The 18,908-nt window shown below is 51.7% G+C and overlaps 1 protein-coding gene across 2 annotated transcripts in view; it reads left to right on the plus strand.

Annotated features, from left to right (window-relative positions):
- The window catches only part of FMNL1 (formin like 1), a 136,126-nt gene that overhangs the window by 60,295 nt on the left and 56,923 nt on the right, over window positions 1-18,908 (plus strand). For both annotated transcript variants that reach the window (XM_060256017.1, XM_060256018.1), the window contains exons 3-4: window positions 10,782-10,865; window positions 12,773-12,846. In XM_060256017.1, the coding sequence (XP_060112000.1) occupies window positions 10,782-10,865; window positions 12,773-12,846 (158 nt within the window). The remainder of the gene's footprint in view (window positions 1-10,781; window positions 10,866-12,772; window positions 12,847-18,908) is intronic.

Raw genomic sequence — 18,908 nt, forward strand, 5'->3', positions numbered from 1 at the left:
AGAGGGCGAGGCAGGGGGGCTGGGATCTTCTCCAGCAGGAGGCAGGGGCACTGGTGCAGGTGGCAGGGGCACAGTTTCCTCATCAGATTCAACTTCCTCTGAAGGGTCCCCAGCACCCATGACACTATCCCCCCCCCCAGGGCCCCCCTCCGTCGAGGGACCTGGAAGGTCGGGGTGGTCGTTGTGGAACTGGTGCACCAAGTCCGGGGCATGAAGATTGTCCTCGGGCTCCCAAGACCGGTCTTCTGGGCCGTATCCCTCCCAGTCCACCAGGTACTGGAGGCCTCCACGATGGTACCGGGAGTCCAGGATCTGGCGCACCTCATATTCTTCCTCATCATCCACCAACACTGGTGGTGGCGGCGGTGGGGAAGGAGTCCGAGCTGGGTCAGGGGGTGCAGCCGGAACAAGGAGGGAGCGATGAAACACGGGGTGAATGCGGAGGTGGGGTGGCAACTGGAGCCTGAAGGCGACGGGGTTTATTTGTTCAACGACGGGGTAGGGTCCAATGAACCGTGCATCCAGCTTGTGAGACCGACCAGGCCGGTGCAGGTAGCGAGTTGAGAGCCACACCTGATCCCCCGGCTGCACTGGAGGGCCTTCTTGCCTCTTTCGGTCCGCAGCCCGTTTATATGCCTCCTTGGCTTGCTGTAGCTGCTCTCGGAGCAAGTCTTGGCTGGCACGGAGTTCTTGCAGGTAGGCATCGACGGCGGGGACATTCGTGGGTGGTAGGATCGCTGGGAAGAACCGAGGGTGGTACCCGTAGGTTGCAGCAAACGGGGTCATTTGGGTGGATGAATGGACCGCGTTGTTGTATGCAAACTCCGCTAGGGGCAATAGAGTGGTCCAGTCATCCTGCTGGTAACAGGTGTAACAGCGGAGATATTGCTCTAGCGTGGCATTGGTGCGCTCTGTCTGGCCATCTGTCTGTGGGTGGTAGGCCGAGGACAGGTGCACTCGAGTACCCAGGCTGGAATGGAGGGCTTGCCAGAACCGAGAGGAGAACTGAGGGCCCCGATCGGAGATCAGATGGGCTGGGAGTCCATGCAGACGAAAGATGTGTTGCAGGTAAAGCTGGGCCGTCTCCTGAGCTGTGGGGAGTTTCGGGCACGGAACAAAGTGGGCCATCTTGGTAAATAGGTCGACGACCACCCAGATACAAGTCTGACCCTTGGAGCGTGGAAGTTCCGTGATGAAGTCCATCGAGATGGTATCCCAGGGTCCTGAAGATGTGGGCAAGGGCTGCAGCAACCCTGAGGGTTTGGCTGGGATGTCTTTGGCCCGTCGGCAGACGTCACAGGAGCTGACATAGCGGGCAACATCAGCGCGAACTCGTGGCCACCAGAATTCCCTTGTCAGCAAGTGGGTGGTCTTATGCTGTCCAAAGTGCCCGGCGGGTAACGAGTCGTGGGTCAGGCGTAGCACTTCTGCCCGCAAGGGCCCGGGCGGCACATAGAGGCGTTCGCGGTGTAGCAAGAGGCCGCCTCGAGTCGTGAACTCCCCTGTTGGGTCATCTTGGAGAGCCTGGAGGTGTTGCTGGACCCAGGGATCATTGGCCTGGCTAGCCCGAATGTCCTCCACGAGTGCTGGTGAAGTGGAGGTGGCTGCAAATACTGAGGGCGGCAGGATTGGAGCAGCGGGCGTGGTCTCAGTTGAGGCAGGGGCGTATTCCGGTTTCCGGGAGAGCGCGTCTGCTTTCCGGTTCTGGGTATGGGGGATGTAGGAGATCCGGAAGTCGAAGCGAGAGAAGAATAGGGACCACCGGATCTGGCGCTGGTTGAGACGGCGGGTGGTCTGGAGGTGTTCCAAGTTCCGGTGATCGGTGAGCACTTGAACAGGGTGGCGAGCCCCTTCGAGGTAATGTCGCCAAACCTCAAACGCCGCCTTGATCGCGAGCAACTCCCTCTCCCAGATGGTATAGTTCCTCTCTGCAGCAGTGAGCTGCCGCGAGTAATAGGCGCAGGGCTGTAGTGGCTGGGACGGCTCCTCGCGCTGGGACAGCACTGCTCCCAGGGCCACGTTGGAGGCATCAGCTTCCACCGTAAAGGGAAGCTGGGGGTCGGGGTATCTCAGGAGTGGCCCGGTGGCAAAGCGAGTCTTCAGGGTGGAGAAGGCGTTATCGGCCTCTGGGGACCAGTGGAAGGGTTCTTTGGGGCAGAGTAGTTGAGTCAGGGGTGTGGTCAGGGATGCGTAGGCCGGGATGAATTGCCGATAGTAGTTGGCAAAACCGAGGAACCGCTGCAGGTCTTTGCGATTCTGAGGAGCCTGCCAGGTCAGGACCGCTTCTACTTTTTTCGGGTCCATGAGGATCCCCTGCGGTGACACGATGTGCCCAAGGAACTCGACGGAGCGCAGGTCGAAGTCACACTTCTCCAGCTTGGCGTAGAGACCATGGGCTCGTAGGCGCTGCAGGACCTGGCGGACATGCTCGGCGTGCTGGGCAGGATTGCGGGAGTAAATTAGGATGTCATCCAGGTATATGATCGCGAAGCGGTCGAGCAGGTCCCGGAATATGTCATTCATGAACCTCTGGAAGACAGCGGGGGCATTGGTCAGTCCGAAGGGCATTACCAGGTGCTCGTACTGCCCGTATCGGGTCCCAAACGCGGTCTTCCATTCGTCTCCGGGCCGTATGCGCACCAAATTGTACGCTCCACGGAGGTCCAGCTTGGTGTAGATTTGGGCCCCCTTTAGGCGATCCAAGAGTTCAGGGATCAGTGGTAGAGGGTACCGGTCGCGGATGGTGATCTTGTTCAGGGCCCGGTAGTCATTGCACAGCCGGAGCTCCCCACTTTTCTTCTTCACGAAGAGCACTGGAGCAGATAGGGGAGAGGTTGAGGGTCGGATGAATCCGCGTTTCAGGTTCTTGTCCAGGAAGTCTCGCAGAGCTGCCAACTCCGGCTCCGACATTGGGTACAGACGCCCCACCGGGAGTGGTGCCCCAGGTACCAAATCAATGGCACAGTCGTAGGGCCGGTGAGGGGGAAGCTGATCAGCTCCTGTCTCTTCAAAGACATCAGCAAAGTCCACATACTTCTGAGGGAGCTGAGGACCACCACTCGGGATGCCAGCTGCTAGAGTGGTGGGAGGAGTCAGATGGGGGCATGGGTCTCGGAAGCGTAGTTCCTGCTGGGCCCAGTCCACGATGGGGTTGTGCAGCTTCAGCCAGGAAAGGCCTAGAATCAGCGGGAAGCGAGGCATGCGGGCGACATCAAACCGCAGCTGTTCTTGGTGCTGCTGGACGTGGAAGGTGATGGGACAGGTCTCCTGGGTGACGGGGCCAGAACGGAGGAGGCGCCCGTCAATAGCCTCCACCAGCGACGGAATCCCTTTTGTCTGCACAGGGATCTGGTGCTGCTTCACAAAGGCGGCATCTATAAAACAGTGGGCCGCTCCCGAGTCCAGCATGGCATACACGAACAGCCAGCGTTCGTCAGGCAGACGGAGTTTGACTGGTAGCAGGAATGGCCCTGGGGTATCAGCCCGCTGTTCGGAGGACCCAGCTAGTCGCCCCAGGCTGGGGGGTCCACTTACGCCTGGGGCTGCCCTTTTGGCGGCGGTGGCAGCGAAGGTCCAGGTATCCGATGCTTAGCAGGGCAGCCAGAGGCATAGTGGCCTGCCGTGCCGCAGTAGAGGCACAGATTCTGCGTGCGGCGTCTGGTCTTTTCCTCTGGGGTCAGGCGGGGTCGAGCAGCTCCAAGCTGCATAGGCTCGTCCTTGGTGCTGGTACTAGCTGGGGACGGGCGAGGAGCCAGGTAGCACGGCGCAGGGAGCTGGCGCCCTCTGGTCTTGGCTTGGCGGCGACTTTCCAGGCGGCCATCGATGCGGAGGCAGAGGGTGATAAGTTCTTGGAGCGTGGGTGGCTGCTCCACCCTGGCCAGTTCATCCAGGACCTCCTCTGCCAACCCCTCAGTAAACTGGTCCATCTGGGCAGCCTCATTCCACGCCAAGTCCTGGGTCAGGAGCTTGAATTCAGTGGCATATTGAGCCACCGAGGAGTTGCCTTGTTTCAGTGCCCTGATCTTCCGGTTAGCTGTGGCTGCTTGGACTGGGTTTGAGAAAGCAGCAGACAGGTGGGCCTCAAACCCCTGGTAATCAGTCAGTAGGGGAGAGGACGCGACCAGTAAGGGTGTGGCCCATTTGGCCGCCTGCCCCTTTAACAAACTGATGACGAAACACACCTTGGTTTTGTCATTGAGGAAGTCCCGTGCTCTCAGTTCAAAGTACAGCCGACACTGTGCTAGGAAGGCAGGAAATTCTTCCACGGCACCCCCAAATCTGTCAGGTGGGGGAACTGGGCACTTGGCTGGAGCACTGGCCGCAGGTTGTTGCTGCAAGTGCACTACTGCCTGTGTTAGCTGCTGTACCTGGGCTTGGAGCGCAGCCAGTAGTTCTGTGGTTTCACTTGCTTCAGCATCCATCCTGTGGAGTGGGTGTTTGTCGGTGTGGAAGCAATCTGTCACGGCTGGGGCCGGGTCAGGCAAAGTCCAGAGGCAGTCCGAGGTCTGTAGCCAGTAAGCAGGAGGGTCCGAGGCGCCAAATCCGAATCACTGTAGAAGTATCGCAGGTCTGAGGTCCAGAAGCCGAGGTCAGGGAGTCCAGAAGTCCAAAGCCAAAGTCAGGGAGTCAGGAACCAAAGTCAAGCCGGAGTGGATGCTAGAATGTCAGGGAGATGACTAGTTGCTTCCACAAAGCTTCCTCCCAAAGCCCACAGCTATATAGCCCTCTGCTGGCTGTTGCCCGTTTGGGCTAATTGCTGGCTCAGGGAGGCAGCCAGGATCCTGTTACCACTCAAGCATCCTTGCTCTTAGAAGGGCCAGAATCCTCTCAGAACTCAGGGCTCAGGGAGCGTCTTGCTTGTGAGCGTGCCGCCCTCCTCCGATCCCTGAGGTCCTGCCGGAGGCGGTCACGCACACGAGCCACCCGAGAGGGCGAGGCAGGGGGGCTGGGATCTTCTCCAGCAGGAGGCAGGGGCACTGGTGCAGGTGGCAGGGGCACAGTTTCCTCATCAGATTCAACTTCCTCTGAAGGGTCCCCAGCACCCATGACATTCTGGGAGAGCTCTCTCAGCCCCACCTACCTGACAGGGTTGTTGTGGGGGAGGAAAATAAGGGAGATTATGGCCACTCTGTGACTCAGAGATTCAGAGTGAAAGGGCAGGATATAAATCCAATATCATCATCTTCTTCTTCTTCTTCATCATCATCATCATCTCCTCCTCCTCCATTTTCTCCAGGGGAATTGATATCTGAGGCCTGTAGTTCTGGGGATCCCTACGTCCTATCTGGAGGCTGGCATCCCTAGGTCACAGAGGTGGTTTATTTGAGGTGCCAGGACCCAGATACACAGCTCTGTCTTGCTCGGGGCCATTCGCCCAGAAGTTCTCCCGCACAATACCCGTCCAACTGGAGCTGTGCAGGAGTGTTATCTCTCCTGGCCTCAAAACGTCCCAGCCAAGACCCCAGGAAAGAGTGAAGCAGATTTCCTTCATCAATTAAGGCAACTGTCATTTCAGCCAATCTGCAGGAAATCTTGTTAACATTTCCGGATGTGGAGGCCCATTAGGCTGTGGGCTGGCACCGTTTCGGTTTCACTCAGGGTGCTTTTTGTGGGAGCCTCCCCACCCCGCCCCAAATGTGCCACATCACAGTGAGAAGAGCGCCCGCGTTAAGCTGCTCGTAGAAAACTAACAAAGATCACAATCCTTTCTGCCGTCGTTCGATGCTGCACAATTTTGTTGTTTGTGCTAGTTCTAGAGACCATTCTCTAGTGTTGATTTTTTTAAAAATTACATTGGAACTGTTTCAGATGAAAGCACCCCTGTGTAAAAGCGGTAGAGTCCTCATGTAAGGCCTGTGCTGTGTCACAAATGAAGTTCAGATCCTATCAGGGCTCATTGGTTGGTCTTAAAGGGGCGACTGGACTCAAGCTTTGTTCAGGGGTTTCAGGGTATAACCTCTGGAGTTCTTGTTGGTTTCTCACATGCTACTGGAGTGGAATAGGGTTGCCAAGTCCAATTCAAGAAACATCTGGGAGAGCCAGTTTGGTGTAGTGGTTAAGTGTGCGGACTCTTATCTGGGAGAACCGGGTTTGATTCCCCACTCCTCCACTTGCACCTGCTGGCATGGCCTTGGGTCAGCCATAGCTCTGGCAGAGGTTGTCCTTGAAAGGGCAGCTGCTGTGAGAGCCCTCTCCAGCCCCACCCACCTCACAGGGTGTCTGTTGTGGGGGAGGAAGGTAAAGGAGATTGTGAGCCACTCTGAGACTCTGTCCTTGAAAGGGCAGCTGCTGTGAGAGCCCTCTCCAGCCTCACCCACCTCACAGGGTGTCTGTTGTGGGGGAGGAAGGGAAAGGAAATTTTGAGCTGCTCTGAGACTCTTCGGAGTGGAGAGCGGGATATAAATCCAATATCTTCATCTACCTCACAGGGTGTCTGTTGTGGGGGAGGAAGGGAAAGGAGATTGTGAGCCGCTCTGAGACTCTTCGGAGTGGAGGGCGGGATATAAATCCAATATCTTCATCTACCTCACAGGGTGTCTGTTGTGGGGGAGGAAGGGAAAGGAGATTGTGAGCCGCTCTGAGACTCCTCGGAGTGGAGGGCGGGATATAAATCCAATATCTTCATCTACCTCACAGGGTGTCTGTTGTGGGGGAGGAAGGGAAAGGAGATTGTGAGCCGCTCTGAGACTCCTCGGAGTGGAGGGCGGGATATAAATCCAATATCTTCATCTACCTCACAGGGTGTCTGTTGTGGGGGAGGAAGGGAAAGGAGATTGTGAGCCGCTCTGAGACTCCTCGGAGTGGAGGGCGGGATATAAATCCAATATCTTCTTCTTCTTTTTGCGGGAGGAGCCAGAACATATTGGGGGTGGAGCCAGGAGCAAGGTTGTGACGAGCATAACTGAACTCCCTTCAGAGTTGCGGCCATCACATTGAAAGGGACCACAAACCTTTGAAATGCCCCCCCTCCTTTGGAAATAATGAAGGATGGGGGCACCTTATTTTGGAGCTCATAGAATTGGACCCCCTGGTCCAATCTTTTTTGAAACTTGGGGGATCTTTTGGGGGAGAGGCAGTGCATGCTATGCTGCAAATTTGGTGCCTCTGTCTCAAAAAAACAGCCCCCCCCAGAGCCCCAGATACCCTCAGACCAATTCTCCATTATACTCTATGAGAATGGGACTCTCTTTTTTTCTTTTTAAATATGTTTATTATTTTGATCCTTTACATCAAGCTTATCCTTTTTCTCATACAAAGTATACATCTAAACCTCTATCCCCTTTTACTAAGTATTCTTGCTCGGTCCTTTCAGTCTAAATGTCCTTATTTCGGTTCATATTGAGGCCTTCTCGCTTTCAAATAATTCAGCCGCTCTTTAGTCTTCTTCCTCATCTAGGCCTTATTAAGTCCATTTCCTCTTTTCATCTTCCTATTCTTGTCAGCTCCGAGCTTTTCCTGTCCTAGTGTATGAGAATGGGACTCCATAGAAAATAATGGAGTGCCCAGCAGACATTGCCCCCCCCCCTCTTTCTGATGACCCTGAAGCAGGGGGAGGGCCTCCAAACTGATGGATCACCCCCTCCCTCCTGGGAATTGGCAACCCTAGATGGAGCCTGCAAACCAACATGGCTGCCCTCTGAACCTGAGGGTTACCTGGCATGGCTCTTTCTCCAAAGAGAGAAAGTTTGGTGTAGCGGTTAAGTGCCTGGACTCTTTTCTGGGAGAACCGGGTTTGATTCCCCACTCCTCCCGTTGCACCTGCTGGAATGGCCTTGGGTCAGCCAGAGCTCTCTTATCTGGGAGAACCGGGTTTGATTCCCCACTCCTCCCCTTGCACCTGCTGGTATGGCCTTGGGTCAGCCAGAGCTCTCTTATCTGGGAGAACCGGGTTTGATTCCCCACTCCTCCACTTGCACCTGCTAGCATGGCCTTGGATCAGCCATAGCTCTGACAGAGGTTGTCCTTGAAAGGGCAGCTGCTGTGAGAGCCCTCTCAGCCCCACCCACCTCACAGGGTGCCTCTTGTGGGGGAGGAAGGTAAAGGAGATTGTGAGCCGCTCTGAGTCTCTGATTCAGAGAGAAGGGTGGAGTATAAATCCAATATCTTCATCTACCTCACAGGGTGTCTGTTGTGGAGGGGGGGGGGAAGGTAAAGGAGATTGTGAGCCGCTCTGAGACTCTTCGGAGTGGAGGGCGGGATATAAATCCAATATCTTCTTCTTCTTCCAAAGATTCCTGGGGATTCTTCCCCCAAAGAATCTCAAGAGTTTGTCTGAAGCTTATAGCCCATGAAATGAGATCATATTTGCACGGGGTAGCAGAGCTTCCCGGGTACCCCTCACGGGGTAGCAGAGCTTCCCGGTTGAAATGCCAGCAGCTCTGGATACCTCCCCTTCAGCACCAGCACAAAAGGTTTCTCCTGCACCCATCCGGGTTAGGCCGCTCACACAGATACTGTGGTTGATTATATCGTACACCGTTGACGACTTTAGGAGAGCTAACAGGGTTGCACTCTTTTAATCAGCAGATGAGCAAAGAGGATAAGGTGTCTGAAGCTGTTTCTGTGCCATGCTGAGGCTGAAAACGAAATCGCAAAGGGCTAGATCAGGGGTGGCCAAACTGTGGCTCGGGAGCCACATGCGACTCTTCCACACACATTGTGTGGCTCTTGAAGCCCCCACCACCCCATCAGCCAGCTTGGAGAAGGCATTTCTCTCTTTAAATCACTTCTCCAAGGCAAGGCAAGCCAAATGCACTAAAGTTGAAGTTGCTTCCTTTCCACCTCACTGTCCCTCCCCCATCTATTTTCCTTCCTTCCCTCAGAACATCTGACATCCATGTCTTGCAGCTCTCGAACATCTGACATTTATTCTACGTGGCTCCTCTGTTGAGCAAGTTTGGCCACCCCTGGGCTAGATCTTCTGTTTTATCAAATAGATATGCTTGGCATACAGAAGCTTCCCCTTTACCAGAATCTTGACGAAGAAATGAAGGTTTCATAGAATCATAGAGTTGGAAGGGATCCCCAGGGTCATCGAGTCCAACTCCCTGCAGAATGCAGGAAATTCACAAACACCTCCCCCTAAAATCACAGGACCAGCATTACTATATATGATATAGGACAGAAATTATTCCAATCTAATAACACCTAAAGGCTTTAGGAGAGGATTAGACAGATTCATGGAGGATAGGTCTACCCAGGGCTTTTTTTGTAGCATGGAGCTTCTGTGTATATCAGGCCACACACCCCTGATGTAGCCAATCTTCCTGAAGCTTATAGAGCTCTCCTTACAGGGCCTACTGTAAGCTCTTGGAGGATTGGCTACATCAGGGGTGTGTGGCCAAATATGCAAAAGGAGTTTCTGGTACAAAAAAAGCCCTGAGTCTACCAGTGGCTACTAACCACAGTGATAGATCCAGAAGCGACAAACTTATGAACGCCAGAGCCAGAAGGCAACATCAGGGGATAGTCGGAGACCAATTTCGCACCAGAGCTTTAATCCTGGTTTAACTCTGTCCCCAGACTGACTTTCTACACTAGAATCAGAGAAACCAACTTTATGACTCTGTGATTCTATGGTTTTAGTGTAGAAAGTCAGTTTGGAGACAGAAACCGTTTTCGCACACAGCTCACCTCGCAGTCACAATCCTGTTCCCTCCGCAGCGTCTGGTCGGATTTCCCACCATCTGCGCCGAAGTTACAGGAAGTGCCGCAGCTTTTGCGTAGCAAACGTAAACCGCTAAAACCCAGTTTACGTTTGCTACGCAAAAGCCGCGGCACTTCCTGTCACTCCCGCGCAGATGGTGGGAAATCCGACAGACGCTGCGGAGGGAACAGGATTGTGACTGCGAGGTGAGCTGTGTGCGAAAACGGTCAGAGTTAAACCAGGATTAAAGCTCTAGTGTGAAATTGGTCTCTGTCTCTGTGCCCTGTTGTTGGCCTTCCAGCGCAACCAGTCCACCTCTTTGTGAAATAGGATACTGGACTAGATGGACCACTGGTCTGATCCAGCAGCGCTTTGAAACCGCCCCCCCCCCCCTCCAATCAATGCACCATTCCTCATTTAAAGTCAGAGACACCAGCGCTTTTCATGCCCTTGTGTTGTTAACTTTCATCACCTGTTGAGAGCCTGTCTTCATGCAAATGTTATCAATCAGGACAGGTGTGAGGTTGAAAAGCCACAAGCAAGTGTGGAAGACAGGACTTTAATTTGGTACTTGCTCTCAGCTGCTAGGACATTGTATGTGCAGCTTTGGAAACAAGGAAAAATACCAGAGAAATGGGACTGGATTGTGAAAGTTGTATCGCGGAGTGAAATGGACAAATTAACTAAAACTTTAAAAGACTATGACTTAGACTTTTTCAAAAAGGAGTGGAAGAAATTCAAAGGATATATGGAGAAAGAGTGGAACATAAAAAGATATTGGACAATTTTTTAGTAGTAACTAAAAGTATTATATTTTGATAGATTAGTGGTACCTTTAGAATTGAATTCAAATTTATAACTTCGGGGAAGTCAATATTGGAGGGGGGGGTGAAATATCATATGGTTTAGTATAAGAAAAAGATAATTAAATATTGTAACCATGTGTTATTAATAAATTGTTAAAACACGAAAAGCCACGAGCAAGAGTGAGACAGCCCTGTCCTCTATGTGCGCGTGCGTGTGTGTGTGTGAGAGAGAGAGAGCACTCAAAACATTTGCTCTTAAGTATTGCTCCTTCATCTGATAAAAACTGTGCTATTCTTCCCTTTTACCCATCATCTGTTTCTACCTACAGGAAAGGTTCCAAGTTAAGAACCCACCTTCTGCCTACATCCAGAAACTGAAGAGCTATCTAGACACAGGTGGATTGACTGGAAAGGTAACTTCTAATTAGACAATCTTGACTCCATAGTTAGCTTTTCCTTGCTGCCTGTTTCTTGTTATCTCCACCCCCTCCCACTGAAAATTTCTACTTAACTATGGGCATCATACATAGGGTATGTTGGGTTGGATCAGGAGGGCTATGAATGTCGTTTCTTTGCAGAACATCGCTTTATTTATTCCCGCTGCTGTCAAACCCCTCCCCTCAAGTGATGAGGAGACCCAGGAACGGTACAATATGGGGGGGGGGGCCTGCAGTGGGAAGAATCAGCAGAAATTACACCCCCCCCACACACACTGATAGAAAATCAGGTTTAGACCCAACCGATTGTTTCTAAATGAAGGAAAACTCACATGGCTCAGCAACTCCTTTGACTCATGGCTGACATGAGATTGGATGCAAAATGCATCTTTTCCTTCTGTTTCCCTGCCATCCTTCCCCTCCTGAATATTGATTTCTGTTTTGCCAACAGGAGACAATAATACAAATGTCACTGAGTCCAAACCACACACAACTGCTCTCGGTGTAGGGTTTTTATTTCCCCCTGTGCTCTTACTGGGCGGTGCGCTCTGAGGAGAAATTGCAATTTGGCACCCGGTCATCGATTTGCAGCGGCATGCAAAATTTTGCAGCGTGTAGCGCAAGCTGCAATTTGGTACAGTCCTGCAGGCCTTGAAGAACGGGGCCTGAGCCAGCAGTTTGCAGAGCCGTGATTTCGGGCCTGCGGTCAACGATCCAGGTATGCTGGACGCAAAGCGGTAGCACCTTGCTGGCCACGAAGAGAGGGCTGTACAAACGGGCTCTTGTCCGGCTGCGTAATTTGTTGAACTGGTTCCAGGAGTCTGCTTCTTGTGCCACAGATGGCGCTGACTCATTCTGTTTTTGGAACTTGGGTAGAAGTGAAGCAGCACCCACGTTGTTTTTAAAAAAATGATTCCCCCCCCCCCCCAGCACCTTCAGTTGAGAATAATACACATGGGCTTGAATGCGTACAAGGGGTTTTTTTGTAGAAAAAGCCCAGCAGGAACTCATTTGCATATTAGGCCACACCCCCTGATGCCAAGCCAGCCGGAATCTCATTCCTGTTCCAAAAACGCTGTGGGTATCCATGTGGTAAGCAGGCAGCTTCTCTGATCCAGATTGGATTTCCTGCTTCCCTCCTTCCCTGCAATAAAATAGGGAAAACAGCAGTGCAGAAATTGTCGGCTCCCCACCTCCTGTCCTCCACCGTTTCAATAATAATAATAATAATAATAATAATAATAATAATAATAATAATAATAATAATAATAATAATAATAATAATAATAATAATAATAATAATAATAATAATAAATTGATACATTAACACCGTTACAGTGTTTAGTGCAAGGAGATGTGGCCATTCAAAAGCACAGAATGTGGCCAGTCCATTACAAGTTAAGAAAGCTTGTTAAGAACTAGGATTTGTACAATCTTTCGGGCTCAAGTGCCGTGTTCTACTGGAGACAGTTTTCCTTCCAGACGTGTCGTTCTCAGCTGTGGAGAACATCCTCAGTGGCGTTGCAGCCGGAGCAGGCGCTCTGACCTTCTTGGCTGCTGTGCATTGAGTGAGGCCAGGGCTGCTGCACACCCCCTCCAGCCTAGAAATAGCAGCTCTCCAGCAGCCCTGGCCTCACTCGATGCACAGCAGCCAAGAAGGTCAGAGCGCCTGCTCCGGCTGCAACGCCACTGAGGATGTTCTCCGCAGCTGAGAACGACACATCTGGAAGGAAAACTGTCTCCAGTAGAACACGGCGCTTGAGCCCGAAAGATTCTACAAACCCTAATGATGTTGCCAGCCGTGAAAACCTGAAAGAACTGTTGGTTCTATATTGATTTTCAGCCTCTGAGGTGGTTTGCTTTTTTTTGGTTTCTTCTCACAGTTTAAGAGGCGGGTTCAAGAGTCCACCCAGGTTCTTCGGGAGCTGGAGATCTCTCTGAGGACAAACCATATCGGGTCAGTATTACCAAAGGCCAACGAGAAGCTTGTCTGTACCCCCGCTCCTAACTGCCCAGTGTGGGTAGTGCTCAATGGGGGCACTTTGGGTGGCAGGCATTGGCCTGTAGAACTCCCAGCCATATGAATTGGCTGGTGCTGTTGGGAAAAGGACATGCAGGTCGCGAAGGCAATTAAACATGGGTGGCAGGAGGGCTTGCAATCAGGAGAAGGATGCGTGGATATGGGGGGGAGCATGCAGGTATTTGTCTGTCCAAGGGCCCCCCACATGTGGAACTAGCTCTGTTCCGGGGAGCGCCTCAGTCAAAAACATGTGCTTTGTGTGCAGAGCAGGGGTGGAATTCTAGCAGGAGCTCCTTTGCCTATTAGGCCACACCTCCCTGATGTAGCCAGTCCTCCAAGAGCTTACAAGGCTCTTAGTACAGGGTCTGCTGGAAGCTCCAGGAAGATTGGCCACATCAGGGAGGTGTGGCCTAATATGCAAAGGAGCTCCTGCTAGAATCCCACCCCTGGTGCAGAGGGGTCAGTCCCTGAGATCTCAGAAGTGAAGCCTTCCTGAGGCCTTGGAGAGCCAGCCACTCGGGGTTGCTGCAGGTACCACACTAGGCTAAATGAACCCCGGATAAGAAAGCTTCAGGTGTTTTCAGGTGTTTAGAATCAAGCAAGGGCTGAAGGCCCATCAGCATTGGCTCTATCTTTAGACCATATTCCTATCTGTGCTAAGATACAAGCAAAGGGCTCCGGAACCTCCAGCCCACGATAGTGCCTTTGGGATGCTCAATCCTTTGTGTTTTGGCAGAAGAGGAAACATCCAACTGTTCCTGAGTCTGTGTTCTTGCTTGTGCTTTTTGGTAGGCATGACAGGTTAAGGCAGGGGGGTCAAACTCATCTGTTATGAGGGCCAGATCTGACATAAACGAGACCTTGTTGGGCTGGGCCATGTCGTGTCTGGCCGGGCCATGTCGGGCTGGGCCATGTGTGTATTTACTTCAGATTAGGTAGCAGAGATATAAACTTCCTTCCCCGGGGTTAGGGGACTAGGGGGAGCCTCAGCCAATAGAAGGGAAGCTTGGCTGAGTAGCTCTGCTGTGCGATTGAGAGAGCCTGGAAAAATAAGCTCTGCCTCCTCCCCTTCCTCCCTCAGCCAATGGAGAAAATAGAGGTTTTGCTCTGTAGCGCCTGTGCAATTGAGCAAGCCTTGCAAAGCAAGCTGTTGCTCAGAAGGAAGCCAGAGAGAGGGAGAAGGAAGCAGATAGCCAGTTGCTCGGGGGCCTGATAGGAGCCCTCCGAGGGCCTGCTTCAGCCCCCAGACTTCATGTTTGACACCCATGGGTTAAGGAGTCCTTTGCCTCTACCTGCTGAGATGTATAGTAACAGGAGGCCTTTGTGAATGTATCTGTGATAGTTTACAGTGGGAAGGAAGGGGTTAAAGCATTCTTTGCTTGCACCTTGGCTTTTTTGGGAGGAAGACAATTGATGTGCATACAAGAAGCAGGGCCTATAGGGCTGATGGGGGCTAGGTGGGAAGTCTGTGGGGCCCTGGATCAGGGCCTGAGTCTACCAGCTGCATATCCCTAACCTGGTTGAGACCTGCATATTCTTCTCTTCCTTCCAGCTTACCCCAGCAATAATTCTCCCCCCATATTCTTGCTCTAATAACTTTTCTATTGAACATTGAGGAACAAAACTGGGGGAGGGGGATGCAAGACAAAAAAGGAGCAGACATAAGTACACACACACACTCCACACACACACACACAGCTTGCAACTTTCCACAAGAAGCCAGGAGTTGAAAGCACATTAAGAATATTTTTCCAGAAGATGTCGATGCGGATGTAAATGTCAAAGCCGCTTTGCCTCTTCCATTAGCGGCGAAGCTTTCCTCCGGCCCTGCTCCAGCACCCAAGTGAGCAGCCTGAGGTTTGTGGCAAAGGGCTCCGTCCTCTGCGTAGAAGGTGACCCCACACATGTTGGAGGCAGCAGCCGACGCCATTAACGGCAGTGATTTATGCAGGCTAATTAACAGCTTTGGAGGGGAAGCGTTTATCTCTCCAGATTGATTGCCTGCCAAGCAGTCCAAAAATAAATGGAAAAGTGAGCAGGGGAAAGCCGGCGTGCGCCACGTCTTGTCAGCATTTTGCACCGCTGTTCATGAACCGTTTTGTGCAGAACCGAGATGTGCAGAGGCAGGGGACATCAGAGCGCTGCAGAAAGAGGGTCGCTGCACTCTGAGGTTAATGGTTCAATTAGGTTTTGCATTTGACCTGTATTGCAAGAAACAGTACAGGTCAAATGCAAAACCTTAGGCCCTATGTTGACGAGAATGTAAGTTTGATCTTAAAGCAACTCCTGCTGTATTTTTTCTCCCTATCCAGTAATGACTCTCAGGTCTAAATGAGCATTACTAGCAACCCTTAGTCTTGACCTGAGAAGGTCTGTGTTCGAGTCCCTCCTTTGGCCGCAGCTCTGGGGACAAAGTCACCAAGTTGCTCATAGAATCATAGAGTTGGAAGGGACCTCCAGGGTCATCTAGTCCAACCCCCTGCACAATGCAGGAAATTCACAAATATCTCCCCCCAAATTCACAGGATCCTCATTGCTGTTAGATGGCCATCTAGCCTCTGTTTAAAAACCTCCAAGGAAGGAGAGACCACCACCTCCCGAGGAAGCCTGTTCCAATGAGGAACTGCTCTAATGGTCAGGAACTTCTTCCTAATGTTGAGCCGGAAACTCTTCTGATTTGATAGCTTACTCAACATGAGAGGTGACATCATAACAGTTTAAATTCAGGTGCAAATTCCCCCCAAGAGGTTCTGTGAATGGCTCAAAGTGTACAGTTTATTTGAGACAACAGGTTTTTCTAGCTTTATATGTGAAGAGGATCATGAGGCTTCCATTCCCAAGTGCAGCTGCAGGACGAATAGTTCCTATTTTCACGTGGAGGTGTTTTTCCCATTCAGTTTAAAAACCTGGTAGCAAAGGTGAAACTTGATTTCTGCAACAGCCATGCATGAGCCCTTGCGTAGCAAAAGGCAGCATTTATCGTTTCTTACAGCTAAATTTAGTTTTTAGTGGCTTTTCAGGCTGTTTGCAAATGCCAGCTCTCACTCTGTGAGGGGGCGCGCTCGTGGGAAAAGGTCACCATGCAGCTCTGGGTTTGGAAACCCCTGGGGATTTGGGGGGAGGAGCCTGGGGGTGGAGTTTGGGGAGGAGCCTCAGCAGAGCATAATGCCATAGAGTCCACTCTCCAAAGCAGCCATTTTCTGCAGGGGAAACGATCTTGGTAATCTGGAGATCAATTTGTAATGGTGGGAGATAACCAGATGCCACCTGGAGGTTGGCAACCCTGTCACCTGGTGTTAATTGAAGGTAAAAGGCCATGGTGGCCATATACAGGGGTGGAATTCTAGCAGGAGCAGCCTTTGCGTATTAGGCCACACCCCCTGATGTAGCCAATCCTCCAAGAGCTTACAGGGCTCTTAGTATAGGGTCCAGAGATAGAATTCTAGCAGGGGTTCCTTTGCATCTTAGGCCACACACCCCTGATGTAGCCAATCCTCCAAGAGCTTACAGGGCTCTTAGTACAGGGTCCAGAGATAGAATTCTAGCAGGGGCTCCTTTGCGTATTACACCACGCACCCCTGATGTAGCCAATCCTCTAAGAGCTTACAGGGCTGTTAGTACAGGGTCCAGAGATAGAATTCTAGCAGGGGTTCCTTTGCATATTAGGCCACACGCTGCTGATGTAGCCAGTCCTCCAAGAGCTTACAGGGGTCTTAGTAGAGGGTCCAGAGATAGAATTCTAGCAGGGGCTCCTTTGCGTATTACACCACGCACCCCTGATGTAGCCAATCCTCTAAGAGCTTACAGGGCTGTTAGTACAGGGTCCAGAGATAGAATTCTAGCAGGGGTTCCTTTGCATCTTAGGCCACACACCCCTGATGTAGCCAATCCTCCAAGAGCTTACAGGGCTCTTAGTACAGGGTCCAGAGATAGAATTCTAGCAGGGGCTCCTTTGCGTATTACACCACGCACCCCTGATGTAGCCAATCCTCTAAGAGCTTACAGGGCTGTTAGTACAGGGTCCAGAGATAGAATTCTAGCAGGGGTTCCTTTGCATATTAGGCCACACGCTGCTGATGTAGCCAGTCCTCCAAGAGCTTACAGGGGTCTTAGTAGAGGGTCCAGAGATAGAATTCTAGCAGGGGCTCCTTTGCGTATTACACCACGCACCCCTGATGTAGCCAATCCTCTAAGAGCTTACAGGGCTGTTAGTACAGGGTCCAGAGATAGAATTCTAGCAGGGGTTCCTTTGCATCTTAGGCCACACACCCCTGATGTAGCCAATCCTCCAAGAGCTTACAGGGGTCTTAGTACAGGGTCCAGAGATAGAATCCTAGCAGGGGTTACTTTGCATATTAGGCCACACCCCCTGATGGAGCCAATCCCCCAAGAGCTTACAGGGCTCTTAGTACAGGGTCCAGAGATAGAATCCTAGCAGGGGTTACTTTGCATATTAGGCCACACCCCCTGATGTAGCCAGTCCTCCAAGAGCTTACAGGGCTCTTAGTACAGGGTCCAGAGATAGAATTCTAGCAGGGGTTCCTTTGCATATTAGGCCATACACCCCTGATGTAGCCAATCCCCCAAGAGCTTACAGGGCTCTTGAGATAGAATTCTAGCAGGGGTTGCTTTGCATATTAGGTCACACACCCCTGATGGAGCCAATCCTCCAAGAGCTTACAGGGCTCTTAGTACAGGGTCCAGAGATAGAATTCTAGCAGGGGTTCCTTTGCATATTAGGCCACCCACCCCTGATGGAGCCAATCCTCCAAGAGCTTACAGGGCTCTTAGTACAGGGTCCAGAGGTAGAATTCTAGCAGGGGTTCCTTTGCATATTAGGCCACACACCCCTGATGGAGCCAATCCTCCAAGAGCTTACAGGGCTGTTAGTACAGGGTCCAGAGATAGAATTCTAGCAGGGGTTCCTTTGCATATTAGGCCACACACCCCTGATGTAGCCAATCCTCCAAGAGCTTACAGGGGTCTTAGTAGAGGGGCCAGAGATAGAATTCTAGCAGGAGCCCCCTTTGCGTATTAGGCCACACCCCTGATGGAGCCAATCCCCCAAGAGCTTACAGGGCTCTTAGTACAGGGTCCAGAGATAGAATCCTAGCAGGGGTTACTTTGCATATTAGGCCACACCCCCTGATGTAGCCAGTCCTCCAAGAGCTTACAGGGCTCTTAGTACAGGGTCCAGAGATAGAATTCTAGCAGGGGTTCCTTTGCATATTAGGCCATACACCCCTGATGTAGCCAATCCCCCAAGAGCTTACAGGGCTCTTGAGATAGAATTCTAGCAGGGGTTGCTTTGCATATTAGGTCACACACCCCTGATGGAGCCAATCCTCCAAGAGCTTACAGGGCTCTTAGTACAGGGTCCAGAGATAGAATTCTAGCAGGGGTTCCTTTGCATATTAGGCCACCCACCCCTGATGGAGCCAATCCTCCAAGAGCTTACAGGGCTCTTAGTACAGGGTCCAGAGGTAGAATTCTAGCAGGGGTTCCTTTGCATATTAGGCCACACACCCCTGATGGAGCCAATCCTCCAAGAGCTTACAGGGCTGTTAGTACAGGGTCCAGAGATAGAATTCTAGCAGGGGTTCCTTTGCATATTAGGCCACACACCCCTGATGGAGCCAATCCTCCAAGAGCTTACAGGGCTGTTAGTACAGGGTCCAGAGATAGAATTCTAGCAGGGGTTCCTTTGCATATTAGGCCACACACCCCTGATGTAGCCAATCCTCCAAGAGCTTACAGGGGTCTTAGTAGAGGGGCCAGAGATAGAATTCTAGCAGGAGCCCCCTTTGCGTATTAGGCCACACCCCCTGATGTAGCCAATCCTCCAAGCGCTTACAAGGCTCTTTTTTTGTAAGCTCTTGGAGGATTGGCTACATCAGGAGTGTGTGGCCTAATATGCAAAGGAGCTCCTGCTAGAATCCCACCCCCGGCCATATATAACTTTTTAAAAATGTGCAGGAGGGGGAACAGAAGATACAAAT

This window comes from Heteronotia binoei, chromosome 15 (genome assembly GCF_032191835.1).
Source record: "Heteronotia binoei isolate CCM8104 ecotype False Entrance Well chromosome 15, APGP_CSIRO_Hbin_v1, whole genome shotgun sequence".
NCBI classification, from domain to species: domain Eukaryota; kingdom Metazoa; phylum Chordata; class Lepidosauria; order Squamata; family Gekkonidae; genus Heteronotia; species Heteronotia binoei.